Here is a 22783-nt window from a genome sequence, read left to right as displayed (position 1 = left end):
TCAGAGCGGCCAGGCAGTAATGTCTAACTACCTCCCAAGAAGGTTAGGAGGCACCAGCCCCGGAGGCAGATACCCTCTTACTCAGCCCTCCCCTGCTCGAAGTCACTTAGAATCATGGTGATCTAGCATCTGCCCAGTTTGCCTATACATTAAGAAAGCCCTGCAGCCCCCCACCCACCTTCCCCCTTGGTACCCCTGATGTGTCCTTGTGATCAGGTTATACTGTATAATTACCATAACGTTTTTTTACTGTATTTGCCATCAATGCTTTTTAGACCAAGCTTAGATTAAGAAGATGACTTTTGATTTCTGCATTATTTATGTGTTATATGTTGTAAAACGTTCTACCTATACTTGCCGCAAGTTGTTGGAGGCTTGCACATTTTTCGGGCAGTCATCCGAGACTTGTACATTTTTCGGGCATCCCGCCTGCTTCATGTTGCAGCGGGCAGGAGGAGGAAATTAAACATGGAATTGCAGTGGCGTATGGAGGGGAGGGGCTAAATTATGCAAATTCACATCATTTAGCCCTGCCAACGATTCGCTGCATTTTGGTAGGCAGCTATGGTTCTTCTCTATTTCATAAATATGTTATTTACTGAAATAATTTAATAAAACGGTGTTATAGATCACTGTGATCTGATGGCAGAAGAATATGCAGGATCCCAAATCACTTGTCCTCCAAGAGGTGACCCTAAAGATGTTGGGGGTCCTTAGAAATTCCAATAATGCTATGTCTGAGTTAAATCATAAGCCTTTGCCATGCACAATAACCGTACCAATTCAAAAATAAATAAATTAGTTTTAAATTATCATTCCTGGCAGGAAATTATGTCTTAAATTAAAATGTCAGACCTGCTTTACATTTGTACAGTTGACTTCAAAAGTTTTATACAAATAGTTTAATATCACAACAGATTAAAAATTTTTTACCTTCACACATATTATAAGGAGACATTTTCTGAATTTAATAAAACAATTTAGTAGCAGTGCTTGATAATCACTAGTGAGCCGTTCTTCTGTTTGGAATTCGGCCATGTTTTTATGCTGTGCACCTAGAGGGATGTAGGGGAGGGGTTGCTAGAGACATGTAATAACACATTCAAGCTTTCTCATCTGTTATGTAGACTTATTTGAACTCAAGTAAATAGCAGTGCCTAATAACGCAAAAAGTTTTCACACATAGTTGCCGACTTACTGTGTATACCTTATACACTTATTAGATCTTATCAAAGTGCCTGATTCATAAGGCCAGAACACACAGGAGATGTGTGCTGAGCAGCGATCTAGCACAGAATGCTCAGCACACATCTCTCCCCCGCTGTGCTGAGCGAGGATGGGGTGGTGGGGGAATGGGGGGGGGGAGGGGCGCTCACCCAGCGGTGAAATGAGCAATGTGCTAGATTGTACTAGGCCAATCTAGTACCGGCGATAGCGAGGCGCAGGCTGCACTTCGCTATATCTGTGGGGCATACACACGGAGAGATCCTTGCTTAATTTCTAAGCAATCTGACTAGATTGCTTAGAAATTAAGCAAGGATCTCTCCGTGTGTACCCCCTATAGTATCACGGTATTGCAATGTTTTGGATCTGTGCATGTGCAGAGATCACAGTGCCACAGCCACAGCATGATTGACAAGCTGCGGCCGTTTGGGGTGAGGGACCATTTTACAAAATGAGGGTGAGCCATCTTCATTTTGTAAGTGTGGCCAGGCTCTTCGCCTTCCAACGCAGTTTTCCTGGCCCCGGTAGAGTTCCATCTCCCATTCTGAGTAAGCTTAGACTTACTCAGATGGTTGATGGCTGCAAGCATCATGATCGATAGTCGCTATGGTGATGCGATGCTGCGTCTTTGTACATAACATTTGGATCTGTGAAGCTGGCAGGAGGTGTCTTCTTTCTCAAGGCACCCATTATAGTGTAAGCCTAGAGTCTCTCAGTTGGTTTAGCACGTCATGCCTCCGTTCACAAAAGTATGGTTTTCCTAGGCCCTTATAGTGTACAGATAGCATTTTCACAATCAAGTATTCCCTTCATTAATGCATACAAAGACACCAGTTTTACATCATTTTAGTAACTCTCCTATAGGGACAACAGGCAGTGTACATCTCCAACTCCAGGGGTTGGAGATCAGTACACTTCCTGTTGTCCCTATAGGAGAGATTACTCAGTCAGTTGTGAGTCTGATCATTTTCTAAGGAAGTTGTATTTTTAACAACGCTGTTTATTATCTTGGACATTGAAAGTCCGGTTTTAAAGTCACCTTTTAAATTGCACTAAGCTGCCCCTTCAACACCCTCCTATCCCTCAGTCAGCTTTTCACTGCCGCAGAGCAGCATTGAATCGGTTACACCTTCCATCTGCTGTACATGATGCTTGGAAAGTATGCATTGGTCAAATGTACATGAAATCTGCATGTCTGAAAGGTGCCAAAGGAGTAGATCACATCATCTTTAAGTAAATGTAAACCTCATTTCCTCTTCTGGTCTCATCTAAATAGGGACTGCCACCATAAATGTGTCTTTTAAATCTAATTTAAGAAAAACAGTCCACCAGCACAAAATATATTATTTTCAATGTGTGTGGAGCCTGCACTCCAAAGAGAATACCTGCTTTTCTTGTAGCTGCTTCTATTAGAAGATGTTAAATCATGCGCTCTTAGAGGTCCCTGAGGACCGGAGTTTGGGAACATTTCCTTATACTGTAATCTTATAAACCTCTACTATCTCACAGGTGAGGGGAGTTGTGTGAAACCTTAGTCTGGCTACACACTGTCTGATGTGCACCTGATATATCGTACAAGCCGCAGGGTGACATTGTATACGATGTGCGCTCCCGCTGGTCATATACGACGTCACATATCTTTTGTTCTGCACTTGAGAGCAAAAGATATGTGACTGCCCTGCATGCTCCGGGATGTGGGTGGATGCGGTCACAGCCGATACATTGTACAGTGTGTATGCACTTACGATATATCGTTTGCGATGTCACATCTGCCCTACATTCTACAGTGTGTACACACGGTGAGATTCTTGCTATGGCCGATTTTGACTATGCTATTTACCCTGAACTCCCCGGAGGCCAGCACCACCGATTTTGACTAACTTTTCTTGAGATATGGACTATGTGTGCTTACGATTTTGGCTTATGTGAGATGTCATTGACATGTGAGATGTACTAGATAGTACACCGATCTAGCAAGGATTGACTTGCCTGCACAGTCTATCTTTTCTTGCGATGCCGACCTGGCGGGACCGCCCATCAGGATCGAATCGGGGTCGCAAGGTGACTTTCACCTTGCGATCTGCACTAACTTTTCTTGATATTTTGACTTTATAGTCAAAATCGAAAGAAAATATCTCACCGTGTGTACACACCTTTAGAGAGCTTCTAAGTGTAATTTTATAGCGTGTGCTGGATAAATGATAGAAGGTTATTGGTTGCTATAGGCAACTTCTCCACTTCATTGCTTTCTATTTAGAACCCCCCCATCACCTCCATTAGTGTGGATTGCTACAGAGTGAATACATTATAATTTTCATTCTTTTGGTAATATACTAAAATGACGGTATTAACCAATTTCCTTATAGAGGACACTTGCTTGACAGATCATACGCCAGTGGAAAGTCCAGCTGATCCTGTGGCAGTCCCCAGATCAGACTCCGGTAGAATAAAGCAGGTAAGAGACCTATTACTTTCTTCTAATATCTGCACAATAACTGATTTTTAGCATGAGTCACAATAATATTGATACCCACAAGTGAAGGCCCATAGTCCTCAATGTCCAGGTTTAGGTTAGAGCAAATGGCAAACTAAAGCTGCGTACACACGGTGCGACCCGTGTGGCGGCCGATACTAATTATATTGACTCAGGAGGCATGAGCCTCCAATATAGACAGTATTGGCCCTGCCTGCACCAACTATATTTCATTGCGATGCCGATCCCGCGGGACCGCGCATCGACATCGCAAAGTGCATACACACGGTGCGATATGCGCTATATTTACTGCCGATATGGACTAGTCCATATAAGAGGTAAAATCGCACCATGTGCATGCACCTTTAAGGTTCATACACACTAGACGACGTTGCTCTATGACGGCCGCCCGTATACACTGAGCAATATGACCATTCATATCGTACAGTGACGTCACGCAGCTTCCCGCCGTGCATGCATCTCCTGGACGACAGTCCAGATCAAGCATGCATGCACTGCCAACAGCAACGATCGTTGCCGCACATCAATCGTCGCTGGCGGCATACACATTTGCCGAGAAAATGAGCGACGTCACTCAGGAAGAGGAAAAACGAGTGACCTCGCTCAATTTCTTTACAAGTGTGTATGCACCTGGTCAGGGTCACAATAAACAGCAATAATTATTTTTATTATTGTTTATTTATATTTACAAGTACATAAATAAATGAGCCAAACAGGAAAAAATGACTACAGTACAAGATAATATAGGACAACTACATGGTGTATACTGTAAATATTTCTGCATCAGGTGACAGAGGGTTAGGTGCTGTTGTGAGGAGCATGGAGTAGAAAATAGTCTGGGCCACATGCACTAAGCCTTGAAAAGTGATACATTTCACAGTGATAAAGTACCAACCAACCAGCTCCAACTGTCATTTTTCAAACCAAACCTGGGACATGGCAGTTAGGCACACAAAGAAAGAAAGAAGGAAAAGGCTGTATTATCGGTGCACATAAGGAAGATTGGATCTGGTTATCACATCCACCTATATTTAATTAAAATTTAACTTTTATTGATATCAGTTTAAAAATCGTGTACATTACTTACACATGACCATGAGTATAGGCGAAACATAGAGGTTAAAATTGTGACATGGACAAAACATACATAGTGCAAGTGAAATAAAGGTGATTTAAAGATTAAAATGTGTGTCCACGTGTCTTATTCCAATGTCCGACAAAGTGTATCATATTATTCCATAATGGGATCAGTGTTCATTCATATGTTTAATTATTATTAAGCTCTTGGACAAAGTATTTGGGCAACAAAATGGTTATTAATTATGGTGATATCTTAGATATTGTTGCAATATGAGCTGTTGGTACCAATTTGTTTGTGACAGAACAGCTATCGCAATGTCTGCTTGAATCAGATGTATAATGGAATGTAAAATGCACAGGCGGTGCTAAAGATTCAATGTAAATATATGTTATATTCTGGGGAGATAGATCTCTTCCTCAATTGTTTATGATCACTAGCATATATGATATTATATAGGGATATATCTTTCCTTTGAATATATGTCAATCAGCTCCAATAGTTAGATATTCATAATATTGTTGTCTCCAAAAGGAAACACCTTATTTTATAGGGATCAATAACACCTATTTAGGTGTCAGTATACAACTTTCCCAGATTATGCATCACTATTAAATATCTAATCTAATTGTTAAACAGGAGTAGCCTTCATTAAATATGTATATATATCAGTATATTATATGAGGACTTTATTAGCCTGATATGTACCACCTAATAGAGATGGATTACCCAAACAGCATTAGATATTAGTGTTATCACATTCTTTTATTCACAGCAGCTACATGGACTTGAAGGGTTTATTCTGAAAACATTTGTTGCAATTGCATCTGCTCTAGTGTCACATTTAGCATGAAAGGATAGAATGTATCTATTTGAACTCAAAGCAGTGCCTTCTGCTCTCTATGTATACTAAAAGATTTTAACAGCCACTGCTGCGTTGTTCATTAATTACTGTATTGTTATCTAATCAGCAAGTATATAATTTTCTATGTTTCAATAGTCATCTGTTCATAATCTCTTAATAATGATTGTGATAATCACTGTATATAGTGACTGGGTAGCACTGATTGGTCATTAGTTTCATGAGCATTTGTTGTAATTGTATCGCAGGTGCTTAGTAACACTGACACTTCTAATATAAAGACCTAGTAAATTTGTCTGGAGCAGTGCTTATAGCTACCTATATATTTTCAACTAAATCTAACAGCTGGTGCTGCATTCATTATTATATTACCAATTTTTGCTATCCACTGAGCAGAAGTATAACTCTCTAAAATTCAGTATTTATATACCCAATTGGGTCTAATAGCTAGTGCTGCATTACTTGTATAGTGACAGTCTTGTTGTCCACTAAACAGGGATGTAACTCTCTAAGATTCACTATTTATGTATTCGCTGCCTCATACTAATAATCTAAACATCATGATTATATAGAGCTAACTAAACATTGATATAGCATGGACATGGAGACACGCGGAGACACGCTGCCCACACGCGTGTTCCGCCGTTACTCTGACAGCTTCGTCAGGGCAGTTAGGCAGACAGACAGGGGTGACACAGATGGGGTAGAAGTGAGCATGGATCAGAGAGTTTGGATGAGAGATGGCTGGTTTTAATGAAGAAGTGGGTATTGAGGGCCTGTTTGACGTTTTGTAGAGAGGTGGAGAGTCTGATTGGGAAAGGTTGAAAATTCCAGAGGTAGGGAGCACCACGGCCAAAATCTTGGAGGCAGGAATTTGGAGGAAGTAATTAGTTGCAGGAGAGGCAGCATGTGTTTGTGGAATGAAGAGGGCAGGTGGGAGTATAAAGGGAGATAAGGTCAGATATATAAATGGGTGAGGGTTTTGTAAGAAGCTTGAATTGTATTCGGAAGGGGAAGGGGAGCCAGTGTAGGGCTTGTAAGAGAGGTGAGGTGAACTTAGTACGTTTGGAGAGGAAGATGAGCTGTGCAGCAGAATTGAGGATAGATTGGAATGGAGAGAGGCGTTTCTCAGGGAGGCAGGATATGAGGAGATTACAGTAGTCCAATCTGGAGATGACCAGTGAGTGGACAAGGGTCTTAGTAGCATCTAGTGGGAGAAATGGTCTGATCTTGGAATTATTTTTGAGATGGAAATGGCAGGACTGCGAGAGCTACTAAATGTGTGGTTTGAAGGAGAGGGAGAAATCAAGGATAACGCCACACTAGGGGGCTAAAGGAGACAGCACACTAGGGGGCTAAAGGAGATAGTTGTGCCATCCATAGATAATGAAATTGTGGAATTAAGGTTATGTGGGAGGGTGGGAGGATGGTCAGCTCAGTCTTTGACATGTTAAGTTTAAGATAGCACTGGGACCTTACAAGAAGATATAGCAGACAGTTGGCGATACGAGTGAGGAGAAAGGGACAGAGGTCAGGGAAGGAAATGTAGATTTGAGTATCATTAGCATAGAGATGATATTGGATGTCGAAAGAGCAAATGAGCTCACCTAAAGAGGACGTATAGAGAGAGAAAAAGAGAGGTCCAAGAACAGAACCTTAGGGGACACCTACTGTTAGGGAAAGTGCAGGGGAGGTGGGGTCTTTAGAGGAGACAAAATGAGCGGTCAGAGAGGTAGGAGGTCAGCTAGGAGAGGGCAGTATCACGCAGACCAATGGGGTGAACGTTTTGCAGGAGGAGAGGGTGGTCCACATTGTCAAAAGTAGCAAAGAGGTTTAGGAAAATAAGCAGAGAGTAGTGTCCCTGGGATTTGGCAACATGGAGAACATTGCAGACTTTTGTGAGGGCAGTTTCAATGGAGTGTAGAGGACAGATGCAAGACTGAAATGATCAGGGAGCGGGAGTAAAGAAAGTCAGTTAGGTGGTTGTAGACTACAGACTCAAGGAGTCTGGAGGCGAAAAGGAGGAGAGAGATGGATCGATAGTTGGAGAGAGTGTTAAGATCAAAAGTAAGTATTTTAGGAAAAGGAGAGACCAGGGAATGCATGAATGCAGAGGAGACAGTGCTTGAGGACAGGGAGAGATTGAGGAGGTGGACAAGATGGGAACAGGCAGAAGGAAAGAGGTAACTGAGAAGGCAGGAGGGGAAAGGGTCTAGTGAGGAGGTGGAGGAAAAAGGGGGGAAGGACCGGTTGAGGGCCATTACTTCATCTCCAGATACGGTGTCAAGATGTCAGAATTGGTAAGATGGATGGAGAAGGGTGGTCAGGGAAAGCAAGGAGCGGGTTGAAAAGAGACGCCAGGGGTTTGAAGACTGGAAGGAGATGAGGTTCTTGAAGTATGACCGTTTAGAGAGGGAAAAGGCAGCACTGTAGGATGAGAACATAAATTTGAATTGGAGGAAATGTTTTAGAGCATGATTTCCTCCACTGTCGCTTTACAGTACGTGAACCTTTTTTCAGATATCTGGCAAATTTGGAATGCCAGGGTTGACATGTTGATCTGTGAGGGTGAATAGTGGTTGCTGAAGCAACAGAGGGGGTAATTCAGACTGGATCGCTAGGGTGCGTTTTTTGCATCCCTGCGATCAGGTAGTCGCCGCCTATAGGGGAGGATGAATTTGCTGTGCAAGTGTGCGTTCAGATGTGTAGCAGAGCTGCACAAGCTAAGTTTGTGCAGTCTCTGCGCAGGCCAGGACTTACTGTTCCAGTGCGATGATCGGGGCCGGAGCTGACATTAGAAACCCTCCCTCCAAACGACTGGCCCCTCCTGCGTTTTTCCGGACACTCCTTTAAAACGATCAGTTGCCACCCACAAACGCCCTCTCCCTGTCAATCTCTTTGCGTTCGCCGGTGCGATTGGAATCACACCATCCCGTCGCTGCCCTGCGATCTCTGTTGCTGCGGTCTATTGCGCCTGCGCATTGCGGTGCATATGCATGCGCAGTTCAGACCTGATCGCCCGCTGAGCGAAAAGTCAAGAGTCAAGAGCAGAAGTAAGGAAGGCATTGTATAGGGAGGAAAACAATCCAAAAGAGGTCAAGGAGTACTGAATACGAGAAATAAAAGTACTCCAGAACACTGTACCTGTAGTTGGAAGTGAGGAGTACAGATGCCTGCACTATAAGGGTTTAGCAGCCAATCAGAACACTCCTTAGGAATTGAGAATCTGTAGCTCATTTATCTTTGTAGAGTGGTCATGTGATTGCACTTTACCTGCGTGGCCAATCAGTAGCATCCATAATAACTGGGTTGCTGATGGAGATGAGCTACACTCCCATCCACTTCAGTTCATAGGCCATATGGTGCCCAGTTGAACTTATAGAAGATGCAAATTAGGTATTTTCTATTCAAGTATTGAATAGTATAACAAAAGTAAATGCAGAATCAATCCGACACAACTAATTTTGTTTTCTGTTACTTGTTTATTCCCCAGCCAGAAGAAAATGACTGTCCTGTATCTACTATAAATGCTCTATCAGGTAAGTGAAGTATGTTTGCAAATATTTAGACAGTGAAAACAAAAAGTTGTCGGCCCATGTGTAATAGCCTGCGTGTGTCATGAATTTAGGCACTTAGGGGTATATTTACTAAGATTCATAATTGTCGGGATTTGGTGGGAGATTAAACACGAATGACATCGGTAGAGTGAATTTTCAACTTTTTGGTTTTTTTTTTCGTGGCATTTACTATGCTGTCGTATTCTGCATTTTCATATTTTCCGATGTCGATGTAATTCGTAATGTCGGGCAGTGTTTTACGGGAGTGATTAGTAAAACACTGCCTGACAAAACACAATGAATCCCGGCCGGATCTGTGAGATCCATGCAGGGCTTCATTGTGTATATTATGAGAAGTGAAGAAAGAGTTAAAAATTCCCCCAAAAAATTGCGTGGGGTCCCCCCTCCTAAGCATAACCAGCCTCGGGCTCTTTGAGCCGGTCCTGGTTGTAAAAATACAGGGGGAAAAATTACTGGGGTTCCCCATATTAAAACAACCAGCACCGGGCTCTGCGCCTGGTCCAAAATATATGGGGGACAAAAAATGTAGGGGTCCCCCGTATTTTTAACACCAGCACCGGGCTCCACTAGTCAGAGAGATAATGCCACAGCCGGGGGACACTTTTATATTGGTCCCTGCGGCCCTGGCTTTAAATCCCCAACTAGTCACCCCTGGCCGGGGTACCCTGCAGGAGTGGGGACCCCTTAAATCAAGGGGTCCCCCCCTCCAGCCACCCAAGGACCAGGGGTGAAGCCCGAGGCTGTCCCCCCCATCCATGGGCGGTGGATGGGAGGCTGATAGCCTTTTATGTAAAAAAAGAATATTGGTTTTTGTAGCAGAACTACAAGTCTCAGCAAGCCTCCCCCACAAGCTGGTAATTGGAGACCCACAAGTACCAGCATGCAGGGCCCGCTGATACCTGTAGTTCTACTACAAAAAAAACCCAAATAAAAACAAAACAGACACCGTGAAAGTACAACTTTAATGTACATACATGCACACTTACATACATACATACTTACCTATGTTGACACGGAGCACCTCGGTCCTCTTCTCCAGTAGGATCCATGGGGTACCTGTAAATAAAATATATACTTACAAAGAATCCAGTTTAGATCGGTCCTCTTCTTTCTAGTTGTAATCCACGTACTTGTTAAAATAAAAAAATTAAATACCCGAACCACGAACTGAAAGGGGTCCCATGTTTACACATGGAACCCCTTTCCCCGACTGGCGGGACCCCCCGTGACTCCTGTCAAAGAGGGTCCCGCCAGCCAATCAGGGAGCGCCACGTCATGGCACTCTCCTGATTGACAGGGCAGGAGCGCATTGATTATAATGGAGCGCCGCTGCGCTACATTGTAACCAGTGCGCTCCTCCTGATTGACAGGGCAGGAGCACACAGCCAATCAGGAGAGTGCCATGACGTGGTGCTCCCTGATTGGCTGGCGGGACCCTCTTTGACAGGAGTCATGGGGGGTCCCGCCAGTCGGGGAAAGGGGTTCCATGTGTAAACATGGGACCCCTTTCAGTTCGTGGTTCGGGTATTTTGTTTTTTTATTTTAACAAGTACGTGGATTACAACTAGAAAGAAGAGGACCGATCTACACTGGATTCTTTGTAAGTATATATTTTATTTACAGGTACCCCATGGAGTCTACTGGAGAAGAGGACCGAGGGGCTCCGTGTCAACATATGTAAGTATGTATGTATGTATGTATGTAAGTGTGCATGTATGTACATTAAAGTTGTACTTTCACGGTGTCTGTGTTTTGTTTTTATTTGGCTATTTTTTTGTAGTAGAACTACAGGTACCAGCAGGCACGTTTTTTCCCAGCATGCTGGTACTTGTGGTTCTCCAAGTACCAGCTTGCGGGGGAGGCTTGCTGGGACTTGTAGTTCTGCTACAAAAAAAAATATTCTTTTTTTACACAAAAGGCTATCAGCCTCCCATCCACCGCCCACGGATGGGGGTGGGGGGATGGGGACAGCCTCGGGCTTCACCCCTGGTCCTTGGGTGGCTGGAGGGGGGGGGACCCCTTGATTTAAGGGGTCCCCACTCCTCCAGGATACCCCGGCCAGGGGTGACTAGTTGGGGATTTAATGCCAGGGCCGCAGGGACCAATATAAAAGTGTACCCCGGCTGTGGCATTGTCTCTCTGACTAGTGGAGCCCGGTGTTGGTGTTAAAAATACGGGGGACCCCTAAGTTTTTTGTCCCCCATGTTTTTTGGACCAGGCGCAGGGCCTGGTGCTGGTTGTTTAAATATGGGGGAACCCCAGTCATTTTTCCCCATGTATTTTTACAACCAGTACCAGCTCAAAGAGCCCAAGGCTGGTTATGCTTAGGAGGGGGGACCCCACGCAAATTTTTATTTTTAACCCTTTCACACCCCTTCCCACTGATAAACATGCACGGAACTCACTGATCCGTTCATGCCTATCAGAATAAGGGGGGGAAAAGCAGGTCTATTTGAAAACTCCTTTTTTTTTCGATTTGTACTTTTTCACGGCAGTGTTTGGCTATTGCCGGCAGTGATTGTGAATACGAAGTTTTAGTAAATTACCGAGTTGTATAAAATAACAGGCGTGTTTGACCGATGGTGTATTCATTCGTATTTTTTTTCTCTGTCTTCAAAAAAAATACGAATGCCCTCATTACTGCAGAGATTTTAGTTTAGTAAATTCCCGAGAAGACACTTTGAAGAAAAAACACAAAATCGGTCAAAATCGGGAGCTTAGTAAATATACCCCTTAGAGGGCAATTTAGAGATGGACGCAGCCTCTGCGTTTGCATGCAGCGGCCACGTCCATCGGATCTGTCCGACTGCCAGAATGCTGGTAGGGAGGTGAGCGCAATGAAGCCCCTTGCGGGCTTGCTGCACTCGTCACGCTGCGGGCACGGTGGCTCGCTATGCTCGCCACAGGTTCTATTCCCACTCCGTGGGTTTCGTGGATACCCAGGACTGGGAATAGCTGTGGCGGCACTGCTGGCATTCTGGTGGCCGGGATCCCGGCGTCGGTATTCTGACTGCCGGGATCCTGACTACATCCCATATACAGGTATAAATATATACGGTTGATTTTGCCTTTTAAATTATTGTTGCTTTAAACTTACAGGCTAATTCGCCTTAATCGCACCTATTCACACAACTCGCAGGTTGGCCCCTATGACTGTTGTTTATATGATTCTCTTATTCTCTCTTGGCTAAACTGCTGGATTCTAAGCCTGATTCTGAGTCAGACACAGCCGCATCTGTGTCTGTCTTTTTCTGCAATCGCTGAGAGCGCTAGCAGCGGCGGTGACGGCTACAGGAGAGGAGGGGGCCCACACACGGAGTCTGCACACGGGTCCCCTCGTCTCTAGAAACGCAGCTGGCAGGTGGGGCAGATATAACATGTGCAGAGAGATTTAGATTTTGGGTGGTGTGTGTTTAGACTGGAATCTAAATTGCAGTATAAAAATAAAGAAGCCAGTATTTACCCTGCACAGAAACAAAATAACCCACCCAAATCTAACTCTCTCTGCACATGTTATATCTGCCACACCTGCAGTGCACATGGTTTTGTCCATTAGAGAAAGATTTTGCTTTTGTGATCAACCCTGAAATGAATTGGGCCCTATATCGGCTGCCCAGGAGCCGAGGCACTAGACACTCACAGAGCGGATCGTCAAGTAAATACCCACCTTTACTGATCAGGTCAAAATGATCAACACCTCTGGTCTGGATAGGGATACCTACCTAGAGTAAGTGGAGCCTTTCTTAAGGGAAATACTCCATTTTGAGTAGAGTTACTTTTTAAAATTGTCATTGTAATATTATATGTCTATATTAGATATTGCCAGTTCTCACATTATATTATTCACAGATTTAACTAATTCTTATAAAGAAAGCAGTGAGACGAACAACTGTCCCCCGACGATCAGCGATTTGCTGGATGATGAGGATCTGCTGTATACCCTGAAGATAAAATTAGACCCCTGCCACCCTACTGTGAAAAACTGGAGAAACTTTGCCAGCAAATGGGGTATGAGTTACGATGAATTGTGTTTCCTGGAGCAGAAACAACAAAGTCCCACCATTGGGTTCTTGCTACGGAACAGTGAGAGGACTGTGGAGCAGCTGATTGACCTGTGCAAGCTCTATAAGAGGGTCGATGTCCAGAAAGTTTTGTTGAAATGGGTCAATGTGGATTGGCCAATGAGAGTACATAAAATGTACAGGAACAGTGTGTGACTTGGAATATGTGTGGACTTATGATTATTTTTAAAAAATATATATTTTTTTATTTTCTTTTTTTTTCCAGCATTGCAGAATATGTCTAAATAATTTACTTTACAGTGTCCTTGCCTGTGCAGAATATTCCTCACATTTCACAGCAGGATATATAAATAGGCATCTGAAGAACAAGACTGGCGGCCCTGCTTGACTACAAACTCAACCCTTGCCCAAGAACAAACAGGCAATTTTGAAGAGCACTTAAATCTGATTGTAATATGTTCTAATGTTGTACAATTTATTTTTCTATGGGCTAGTGTAGTGTGCATTTTTTCGTTATAAGTCCTCACTATAGTCTTATAATAAGCCTCTATAATATATTATAAACAAGATCCGATCATAAACAATTACTACATTTAAATAGCAAATAAAGCTCAATAAAAAAAATTTTGTTTTCATTTTTTGCTACAGAAACTACAACAGATCAGACTGAAATAAGATATGTCTTTATCGGTGGTTCACAAACTTTTTAAAATCTTGGCACCCTGCAGTATCAGAATTTTTTTCACGACACCCCTAGGCCAAAAATGTCTTATTGAGAAATCAGAAAAAAATATAAAATTAAGTGAATTGTGTGTGATAAAGCTGATTATCTTTACAGGAATGAAAGCTATACCTTAAACATACCTTAAATACACTTTAAACCTTTAGCCGCTGCGGCCGCTATACTTAATTCACACTCTACGCACCTTTTACGCTATTAGCGTACAGAGTCCCGTACAGTGTACGGACTTTGCGTAAACACGCCGCGCTGACAGTACAAAGTACTCACAGTGCGTACACACCCAGAGATACACTTTAAACCTTCTACAGCAATGCAATGCAATAATAATACACTTTAAACCTTAGCAGGGCAATGAGGACACAACACCAATTATGATTTTACCGCTGGGTTCCGACACCACAGTGGATTATTTCTGAAAGGGGGTTTACAATACAAATGATACACTACAATACAAGACAATATAACAGAATAATGGCTACAGTCAATGTACATACGTGAGTATATTTGCATGCGCTTCCCAGTCCGGTCCTCCGTCATCAAATAGATAACATTGTGAGTCTGGTGCCAGGCCAGGCTGCAGCAGGCTTTATTTATACAATTCTTCCAAAAGCAATACAATGGATACTGTAATACCTTTGTCAATTGGACACAGGAATGCACTTTTACAGTACAGGAGAGGTCATAGGTTGATTTGAAAAGGTAGGCGATGTCTTTCTCAACTGCTCTTGTGGGTGGTCTCCTCTGGATTCCCGCCGCATACATAATATACAGTAAATACAGTTTATATCTATATTCTGCTTCTGCACATAACTATCCGCAGGAACATGTGATCTTCCGCAGACCAACACCGGAATGTTACCCTTAAAATACCGTACAGCTGGATACCAAATACCACCTTATAACCTTAGTCTGTCCCCTCTTATCCTGTAAAGGTGAATCCCTTTGTTCTGCAACCATTTAAACAGCTATAACTTTCTGATGTGGTGCAAGGAGACTATGTGTACATTGTGCACTATTTGGATTAAATATGTAATGTGTTTTGATGGCTCTCCATGCGTACACAAACTCTGCCGTAAATACCCATACCACGCGCCAATGCGCAGGACCGCGGGAGTGACCATACGCAAATTGCGGATATGTGCACGCACGGCAGAACAAGTGCACGCGCAGTGGGCATGTGTGTGCAGTTTGTACGTGATGTGTGTTCTGCAATATTTTTCGACTTTGACAGTCCACCCTTTGGCAGTCACCAATAACTGCCACTATCTAATCACTAAACAGAAAAATATCAATACAATATCTACAGACGATTGGATGGTCGGAGGAGAGTTGTAGGCGGGAAATGTATGACCTAGTGGGATAGTAAAAAGCATGTATGTATGAATCCATGTCTGAGGGGCATGTATCATCGTGCCGTATATGTTTTATATAAGCTTTGAGGTATTGCAAAGTATACATTAAATCCTTCTTATCCCGTATTAAGGGTCTGTAAGTGGGCCGACAAACACTACCGAGCTCTTTTCGGCTTCTTGTTCCAACAAATGGGGTGCACATTTAGTTGATGATACATGGAGGGGGAACATATGTGAGTGTTAGTATATGTGGATATCACCTGTCGACTATGTGTGTCATTAATTGAAGGTTGTAGAGATGAATATAAGACACATATCTAAAATACATTCACATAACATTTACATAAACATTCTTGGGTAGGGCTGATGTCTTTTCCGGATGGGTGTATCTGGGCAGAGGGGGAGACAAAGGAAAAACGGGTGAAAGAAACAGACCATGGAATTAATTTGCAATCCTTATCATAACATTGTCTCTATGGATGGGTCGTAAATTAAATCTGCTGCTATGACAATGCCCTCGCTCCTTAAACTCAGCAAATTTGTGCAGTGCTTGCGCCGCGTCAGAATTCGAACACACCTAAATATCAAGCCAATAATTATGACGACTCCCAGGATACAAAGGAGAAACTTCCCTACACTCATAATAACATTTTGAGCCCACTCTCCTAATCCTGAGAACCAATTTCGTGGGTTCAACCATGAGACCCAGCCGGTCAGCTCATTACCCACAGCCGAAAGGGTAAGGTTGTGTCTCCTCCGGAACTCCCACTTCAACTGCAAGATATCGTCCATCTTTTGATCGATAATCTCCGTGGGGTCGTCAGTGTTGTTTGTAATATACGTACAGCACTTCACACCATATTGAGTTGCCAAAGAGATACAGTACCCACCCGTCACGGCTGTAATATAATTAAGGACCATCCTGTGCTGGATCAGTTCCGTCTTGTAAGCTTGTAACTCCCTTCCCGTATACCTGAAGGTGTCGTCATACATCTCAGTGATATTATCTATCAAGTTCGCTAGCGCATGGATATACCTATAATTTATAATTCCTCTGGCAGTACAGGTGATGTCTAATGCGAGAAGGAATTGAATCCCGGTGGATTCGTGGATCAAATCAGAGGCTACGTGCTCTGTCCTCTCTATGAGGTGTCTCTTGACGATGTGTTCATAGTAAGTATGAGTATAAGGAGCCTGAGCACTGCGGTGAACATCTTTCATCTTATCATGGGTTATGGTCATGACCTCTGGCAACACTCTTCAACATAACACAATCCCTCTGAGCTTGGGGCAAGCCACTTGTACGCCTTCCTCCCACATATGAAATAGGCATCATCGGGGAGAACATAGGGGACAGAATATGACATTACCATATTACATACTTTCCAAGTGAAAAACCCAATCCCTAGTTCTCCCATCTGCTCAGTACAAGTTTCGGGCTGGATGATGTGAGCACAGTACCCTGGTGATACTTCTCCAACCCACATGGTCTTGCTTCCTCGAGTATACCTATATCGAAAATACCTTCCACTGTTGGCTATTTGGCGTACAAGTTCAGAGTCTATGGGTATCCTATCAGCTCTGTGCGAAAAGGCCATTGTATGGTTATTCCACGTCACTTCCCAATTTCCCGGTTTTCAGTAATTGGAAATATTGAAACATAATAAGGATCTATCTACATGATACTGGTGGAGCTTCAAACTAGGGGGCCTAGAAATATTGAATTTCTTGTCCACCGGTCTCCCACCCCTCATCTATTGCTAAAGGGTACGGTACTAATCCTGACTTGCTCTGACCTTGAGGTACTTGTGAGCACACCCAGCATTCTGTCTGGTTTAAGACCTTACCCACTAGTGAGTGGTAATCACTCAGTGGATGACGGTCCATGTTGATATTAAGGCTGGACTGACATCTCTGGAAGCACCCGTCCTCGACTATGTTCTCACAATTCCTACAAAAGCAATTTTCCTCAGACAATAACCCTTCACAGTGCCTCCGAGCTCCCTGACTACCAGAGCGCTTTCTGATACTCGCCTTTGCTCGAGTGATGTGTTGCTCTTAAGATTCTACAAATCCATCCTCGCCATCAGAACTCATTCCAGATCCTTTCTCGACCTCTCTGGGACCCTCACCGAAACAGACTGTCCTGGTCAACAACAGGATTAACAGGAAAACCCGGAACGCAGTCTCTTGGGGTAAGTCCATCTTGTTAAGGGAAGAGAAGGGAAACAAGAAGGGGGAGAAAGAGAAGGAGAGAAGGAGGGTAGTGGGGGATGGAGAAAATAAAAAAAACTGGTGCGACAACCACCTCTGGTCTTGTTGTTCCCCGCGCTCAGGTGCCGTCTCAACAGTACTGCCTCTCAACCTTCCCAGAACAGACACTCCAGTGATACGATGTTCTCTACACTCTGCTCTTTGTCATGGGTTCTCTCCGGGTCAGCGACCTTCTTACAGTGGGACGAGTGGACCCAAGTCTCTATTTCGGCAACCTTTAATGCTGTCGTGCTGGTTAGCAAGACTTGGTACGGTCGTTCCCACCTGTCAATGAGGCAACCTGAGCGTAGAAAATTTCGAATCATTACATAATCCCCAGGTTCAATGTCATGACAATTACTGTTCGGTAGGTCAGGAATCACCAGCTTTAGATTTCTATTTTGATTCCTCAGCTGCTGGCTCATCCTAACCAAATATTTTACAGTCACTTCGTTATTGCATTTCAAATCATCCTGGGGGTCTATCATTACATGAGGTTGTCGGCCAAAAAGAATCTCAAAGGGTGATAGGTTAAGGGGGGACCTGGGAGTGGTTCTGATGCTGTACAATACTAGTGGCAAAGCTTCTGGCCACAACAATCCAGTCTCAGTCATCACTTTGCTCAGCTTGTGATTTCTATTTTGATTCCTCAGCTGCTGGCTCATCCTAACCAAATATTTTACAGTCACTTCGTTATTGCATTTCAAATCATCCTGGGGGTCTATCATTACATGAGGTTGTCGGCCAAAAAGAATCTCAAAGGGTGATAGGTTAAGGGGGGACCTGGGAGTGGTTCTGATGCTGTACAATACTAGTGGCAAAGCTTCTGGCCACAACAATCCAGTCTCAGTCATCACTTTGCTCAGCTTGTTCTTAATAGTGCTGTTCATTCTCTCCACCTTCGCACTCGCCTGTGGTCGGTACGGAGTATGCAGCTTGCTATTAATTCCCATCAGTTTGCACATTACCTGAAAGACTTCACCTGTAAAATGGGTACCCCTATCGCTTTCAATTATTCTAGGGATACCATATCTACACACAAATTCCTGCACAATTTTCATTGCAGTGAACGTAGCAGTATTTGTGGCAGCAGGGAACGCTTCTACCCAATTGGAAAATACATCAATACAGACTAACACATATTTTAAATTCCTACAGGGTGGTAACTGTATGAAATCAATTTGTATTACCTGAAAAGGGCCGTCTGTTGAAGGGATATGGGATGGTTCTGTTGGTATTGACTTTCCAATATTCTTCCTCAAGCAAGTAAGACATGTCATTGCTCTCTTACCCGCATGAGAAGAGAATCCTGGCGCACACCAGTAGGCTCTCACCAGCTTACACATACCCTCTTTACCCAGATGAGTCAGACCGTGTGCCGCCTCAGCTAAGCTTGGAAGATATGCTCTGGGGGCCACTGGCTTACCGTGTCCACCTGTCCAGAGTCCTGAGGACTCCTGGTCATACCCCTTTGACCTCCAGACCGCCTTTTCCTGGAGAGAACACAAATTTTGCATTTCAATTACTTTTTGTGTGTTGATTGTGTTGAATGTCATCAGTGATGTGATGTTCGTTTGTATGGGGGTGCTGGCTGCTGATTTAGCAGCTTCGTCTGCCCGGCTGTTACCAAGTGAGATTGGGTCTTGGTTGTAAGTGTGTGCTTTGCACTTGATAACAGCCACTCTGTCTGGTTCTTGTATCGCTGTTAGAAGCCTTTTTATGTGGGATGCATGCGCTACAGGTGTGCCAGCTGCCGTCATGAAATTTCTGAGGCGCCATAGGGCCCCGAAATCATGCACTACTCCAAAGGCATACCTAGAATCTGTATATATATTGGCTGACTAACCCTTGGTCAATTCACACGCTCTGGTTAGGGCGACCAGCTCAGCCTCTTGTGCTGAGTGCGGTGGGCCCAGGGGTTCAGCTTCTATGATACCTCTGTCGTCTACAACTGTGTATCCAGTACACAAGTCTCCCGAGTCCGTCTGTCTGTGGCAACTACCGTCAGTGTAAAAGGTAAAGTCTACGCCTTCCAGTGGATTGTCACTGATGTCAGGTCTCGCAGTGAAAGTCTGATTCAGGTATTCCATACAATCATGCGTATCAGTATCTGCACTAAATCCTCCTTCACCATCATCTCATCCTCCACCCTTTGTGCCTGTCCAGGCACACTTGGCAGATAAATTGCAGGATTTACTGTGCTGCATCTTTTGATGGTGATGTTTACAGGGGCCATCAGTGATAATTCCCACTTTGTAAACCGTGCCGATGAGACATGTCTGGTTTGGGCGGAGTTCAGTAAAGCTGATACTGCATGAGGTGTATGGATGGTCAGGTTGTGTCCTAACACCACGTCTTCACTTTTACTTACTAGCAAAGCTATCGCTGCAACACTTCGCAAGCATGTGGGGAGAGACCGCGCTATGGTGTCCAACTGTGCACTGTAGTAAGCTACCGGCCTGCTGACATCACCATGTCTCTGGGTTAAAACTCCTGCTGCACACCCTGCACTTTCTGTACCATATAATTCAAAGGGCTTCCCATAATCTGGCATACCTAATGCAGGTGCCTGTGATAGGCACTGTTTGAGTATCTCAAAGGCCAATTCGGACTCATCTGTGTGCAAGATCCGATCTGGTTTGTTCGAGGAGACCATTTTTTGCAAAGGTAAAGCCAGTATGGAGAATCTTGGGATCCAGTTTCGGCAGTACCCATACATTCCAAGGAAAGTGCGGATCTGTTGCTGGGTTTGTGGCAGGGTCATGTCGCGAATCGCCTGTATTCTATCAGCGGTGAGATGTCTAAGCCCTTGAGTCAAGCAATGTCCCAAATATTTTACCCTGGTCTGGCACAACTGCAATTTATCCTTTGAAACCTTGTGTCCCGTATGGGAAAGATGAAACAGAAGCTGTTTCGTGTCTTTCAAGGACGATTCGAGTGAGTCAGAACACAACAATAAGGCATCGACATACTGTATTAGTACTGATCCACTCTCAGGTTGAAAGGATTGTAAACAGTCATGCAAGGCCTGGGAGAAAATACTTGGGCTGTCAATAAAACCTTGGGGGAGACGAGTCCAGGTGTACTGTACTCCCCTGAATGTAAATGCAAAGAGGTATTGGCTGTCAGGGTGCAGAGGGACAGAAAAGGCAGAACAGAGGTCAATGACAGTGAAGAATTTTGCAGTAGGGGGAATTTGCATGAGGATGACAGCTGGATTGGGCACTACGGGGAATTGGCTCTCAACTATCTTGTTTATCCCCCTTAGATTCTGCACTAGCCTGTAACCCCTCCCCCCACTCTTTTTCACAGGGAAGATGGGACTATTGGCAGTGCTGGACGTCCTGACTCGTATGCCCTGTTGTAGCAACTATGACAGGGTACACTCCTAATTCTACCTCTGGCTTCAGAGGATACTGAGGGATTTTTGGAGCTATCCTACCGTCTTTTACTTGCACTACTACCGGAGCTACATTCGCCATCAATCCAGTGTCTTGTCCATCTTTGGTCCAAAGGGAACCCGGTATTTGTGAGATCATTTCCTCTACCTTTGATGGACACTTGTCTATAACAGCAGAATGCGACATTAGCCTTTGAGGGGTGTCTAATATATCTTGCACTTCCTGAACGTGATTCTCAGGTATATCCAAGAAGACACCCTCAGGAGTACAGTATATGACACACCGCATTTTACACAATAAATCTCTTCCTAGCAGGTTAGTCGGAGCCGCAGCAGCCAGCAAAAAAGAATGCTTGGTTTGCAAGGGCCCTATCGTAATCTCTGTAGGTCTACTCAAAGGGTACTGTTGCACTATTCCTGTTACTCCCATTGCCGAAATTGCTTTACCCATGGTTTTTATACCTACAGTTGAATTTAACACTGACCTGGCCGCCCCTGTGTCTACAAGAAAAGGTAATGGAACACCAGCTACATCAACCGTGACCTCAGGTTCACTACCAAGGCTAGCAATCAACTTCACTGGCTGCAGACTACAGGTGTGGCCCAACCCCTATTGTGTGGTGAGACCCTCCCTCAGCGCGTTGGCAGCTACGATATGTGGGGGAGGTAGCTGAGAATTTCCGGAGGTCTGCCCATCTCTCCTTAGGGGGTACCTCCATGTTTACCCTGCATGTGGCTCGTAACTTCTCCTATGTGTTCCCTGATCCCAATTATGTGAGTAGTAGTGTGGTTCGTATTCTCTGTCTAGGGTTCTATCTTGGCTATGCGCTCTACCACTCCTACAGTCTTTGGCAAAATGCCCTTCCTTCCTACAAATGAAACATGTTCTAGGTCTGTCCCAAACAAAAGGGGTCCAGGTTTTCGGCTGATGGGGTTTTGCCATAAGGGCCTGTATACTTACCGTCATCAGTTTTTCCCCCTGTGACTCCCTGTGTTTAATGATGTTTCTATCATGCTCGACAGCGGACTCTTTCAATGCAGCCACTGAGATACCTCTCCAGTTTGGTAGAGAGGTCTGTACCCTTGTTCTGAGTGCCTCCTTCAACCCGTCCATTAATACTGAAACAGCTACATCCCTATGATGTGCATTGTCTCTAATGTCCTCGATCCCAGTGTATCTAGTCATTTCCTGCAGTGCTCGATGGAAATATTCAGATGCCGTTTCACCTTCTTTTTGTCTTATGGAAAAGATTTTATTCCATTTGACAACAGTAGGGAAATATATTCCTAATTGCAGATTGATTTGTCGTACCTTCTCCTGAGTGTACTCATCAGTGATAGGTACTTCTTCATCTAAATTGCAATCAGTTATGAACTTCGCAGGGTCAATATTGGAGGGTAAACATACCCGTAGCACTGTTCGCCAATCTTTGTTTGTGGGTTCGGTGGCGTTACCTAACTCTTTAATGAACCTCTGGCATGTGACTAGATCCTTTCTGGGATCGGGAAATTCTGACATAATTGACCTCAATTCTGTCCGGGACCAGGGACAATGCATGGCAATGTTCCTGATGGGAGTGACTCCCTGAGTGTCAGTCTTCCCATTTGGGACTGCAATCACCCTGACAGGATTTAATTCAATTACATCATTCTGGTTTGATTCTACAATGTGGGGTGCTATGGTTTCTGCATAATGTACGGTACCGTACTTACCTGTGGACACAACCTCACTTATCCCTCCACTAGGGGGCCTGACTACTGCTCTTGTTGGTTGGGCC

General features: G+C 44.1%; 1 protein-coding gene across 2 annotated transcripts in view; it reads left to right on the top strand.

The window, feature by feature from the left end:
* Positions 1 to 13864, top strand: part of EDARADD (EDAR associated via death domain) — a 136315-nt gene extending 122451 nt beyond the window's left edge. For both annotated transcript variants that reach the window (XM_063919781.1, XM_063919780.1), the window contains exons 4-6: positions 3591 to 3679; positions 9152 to 9197; positions 13086 to 13864. In XM_063919781.1, coding sequence (XP_063775851.1) covers positions 3591 to 3679; positions 9152 to 9197; positions 13086 to 13453 — 503 coding nt within the window. In that variant the 3' untranslated portion in view covers positions 13454 to 13864. The remainder of the gene's footprint in view (positions 1 to 3590; positions 3680 to 9151; positions 9198 to 13085) is intronic.
* Positions 13865 to 22783: the final 8919 nt, after the last annotated feature.

The sequence above is a fragment of the Pseudophryne corroboree genome, chromosome 4 (genome assembly GCF_028390025.1).
Source record: "Pseudophryne corroboree isolate aPseCor3 chromosome 4, aPseCor3.hap2, whole genome shotgun sequence".
Taxonomy (NCBI): Eukaryota; Metazoa; Chordata; class Amphibia; order Anura; family Myobatrachidae; genus Pseudophryne; species Pseudophryne corroboree.
The sequence above is the reverse complement of the archived record's forward strand: the minus strand, read 5'-3'. Positions and strand labels throughout refer to the sequence as shown.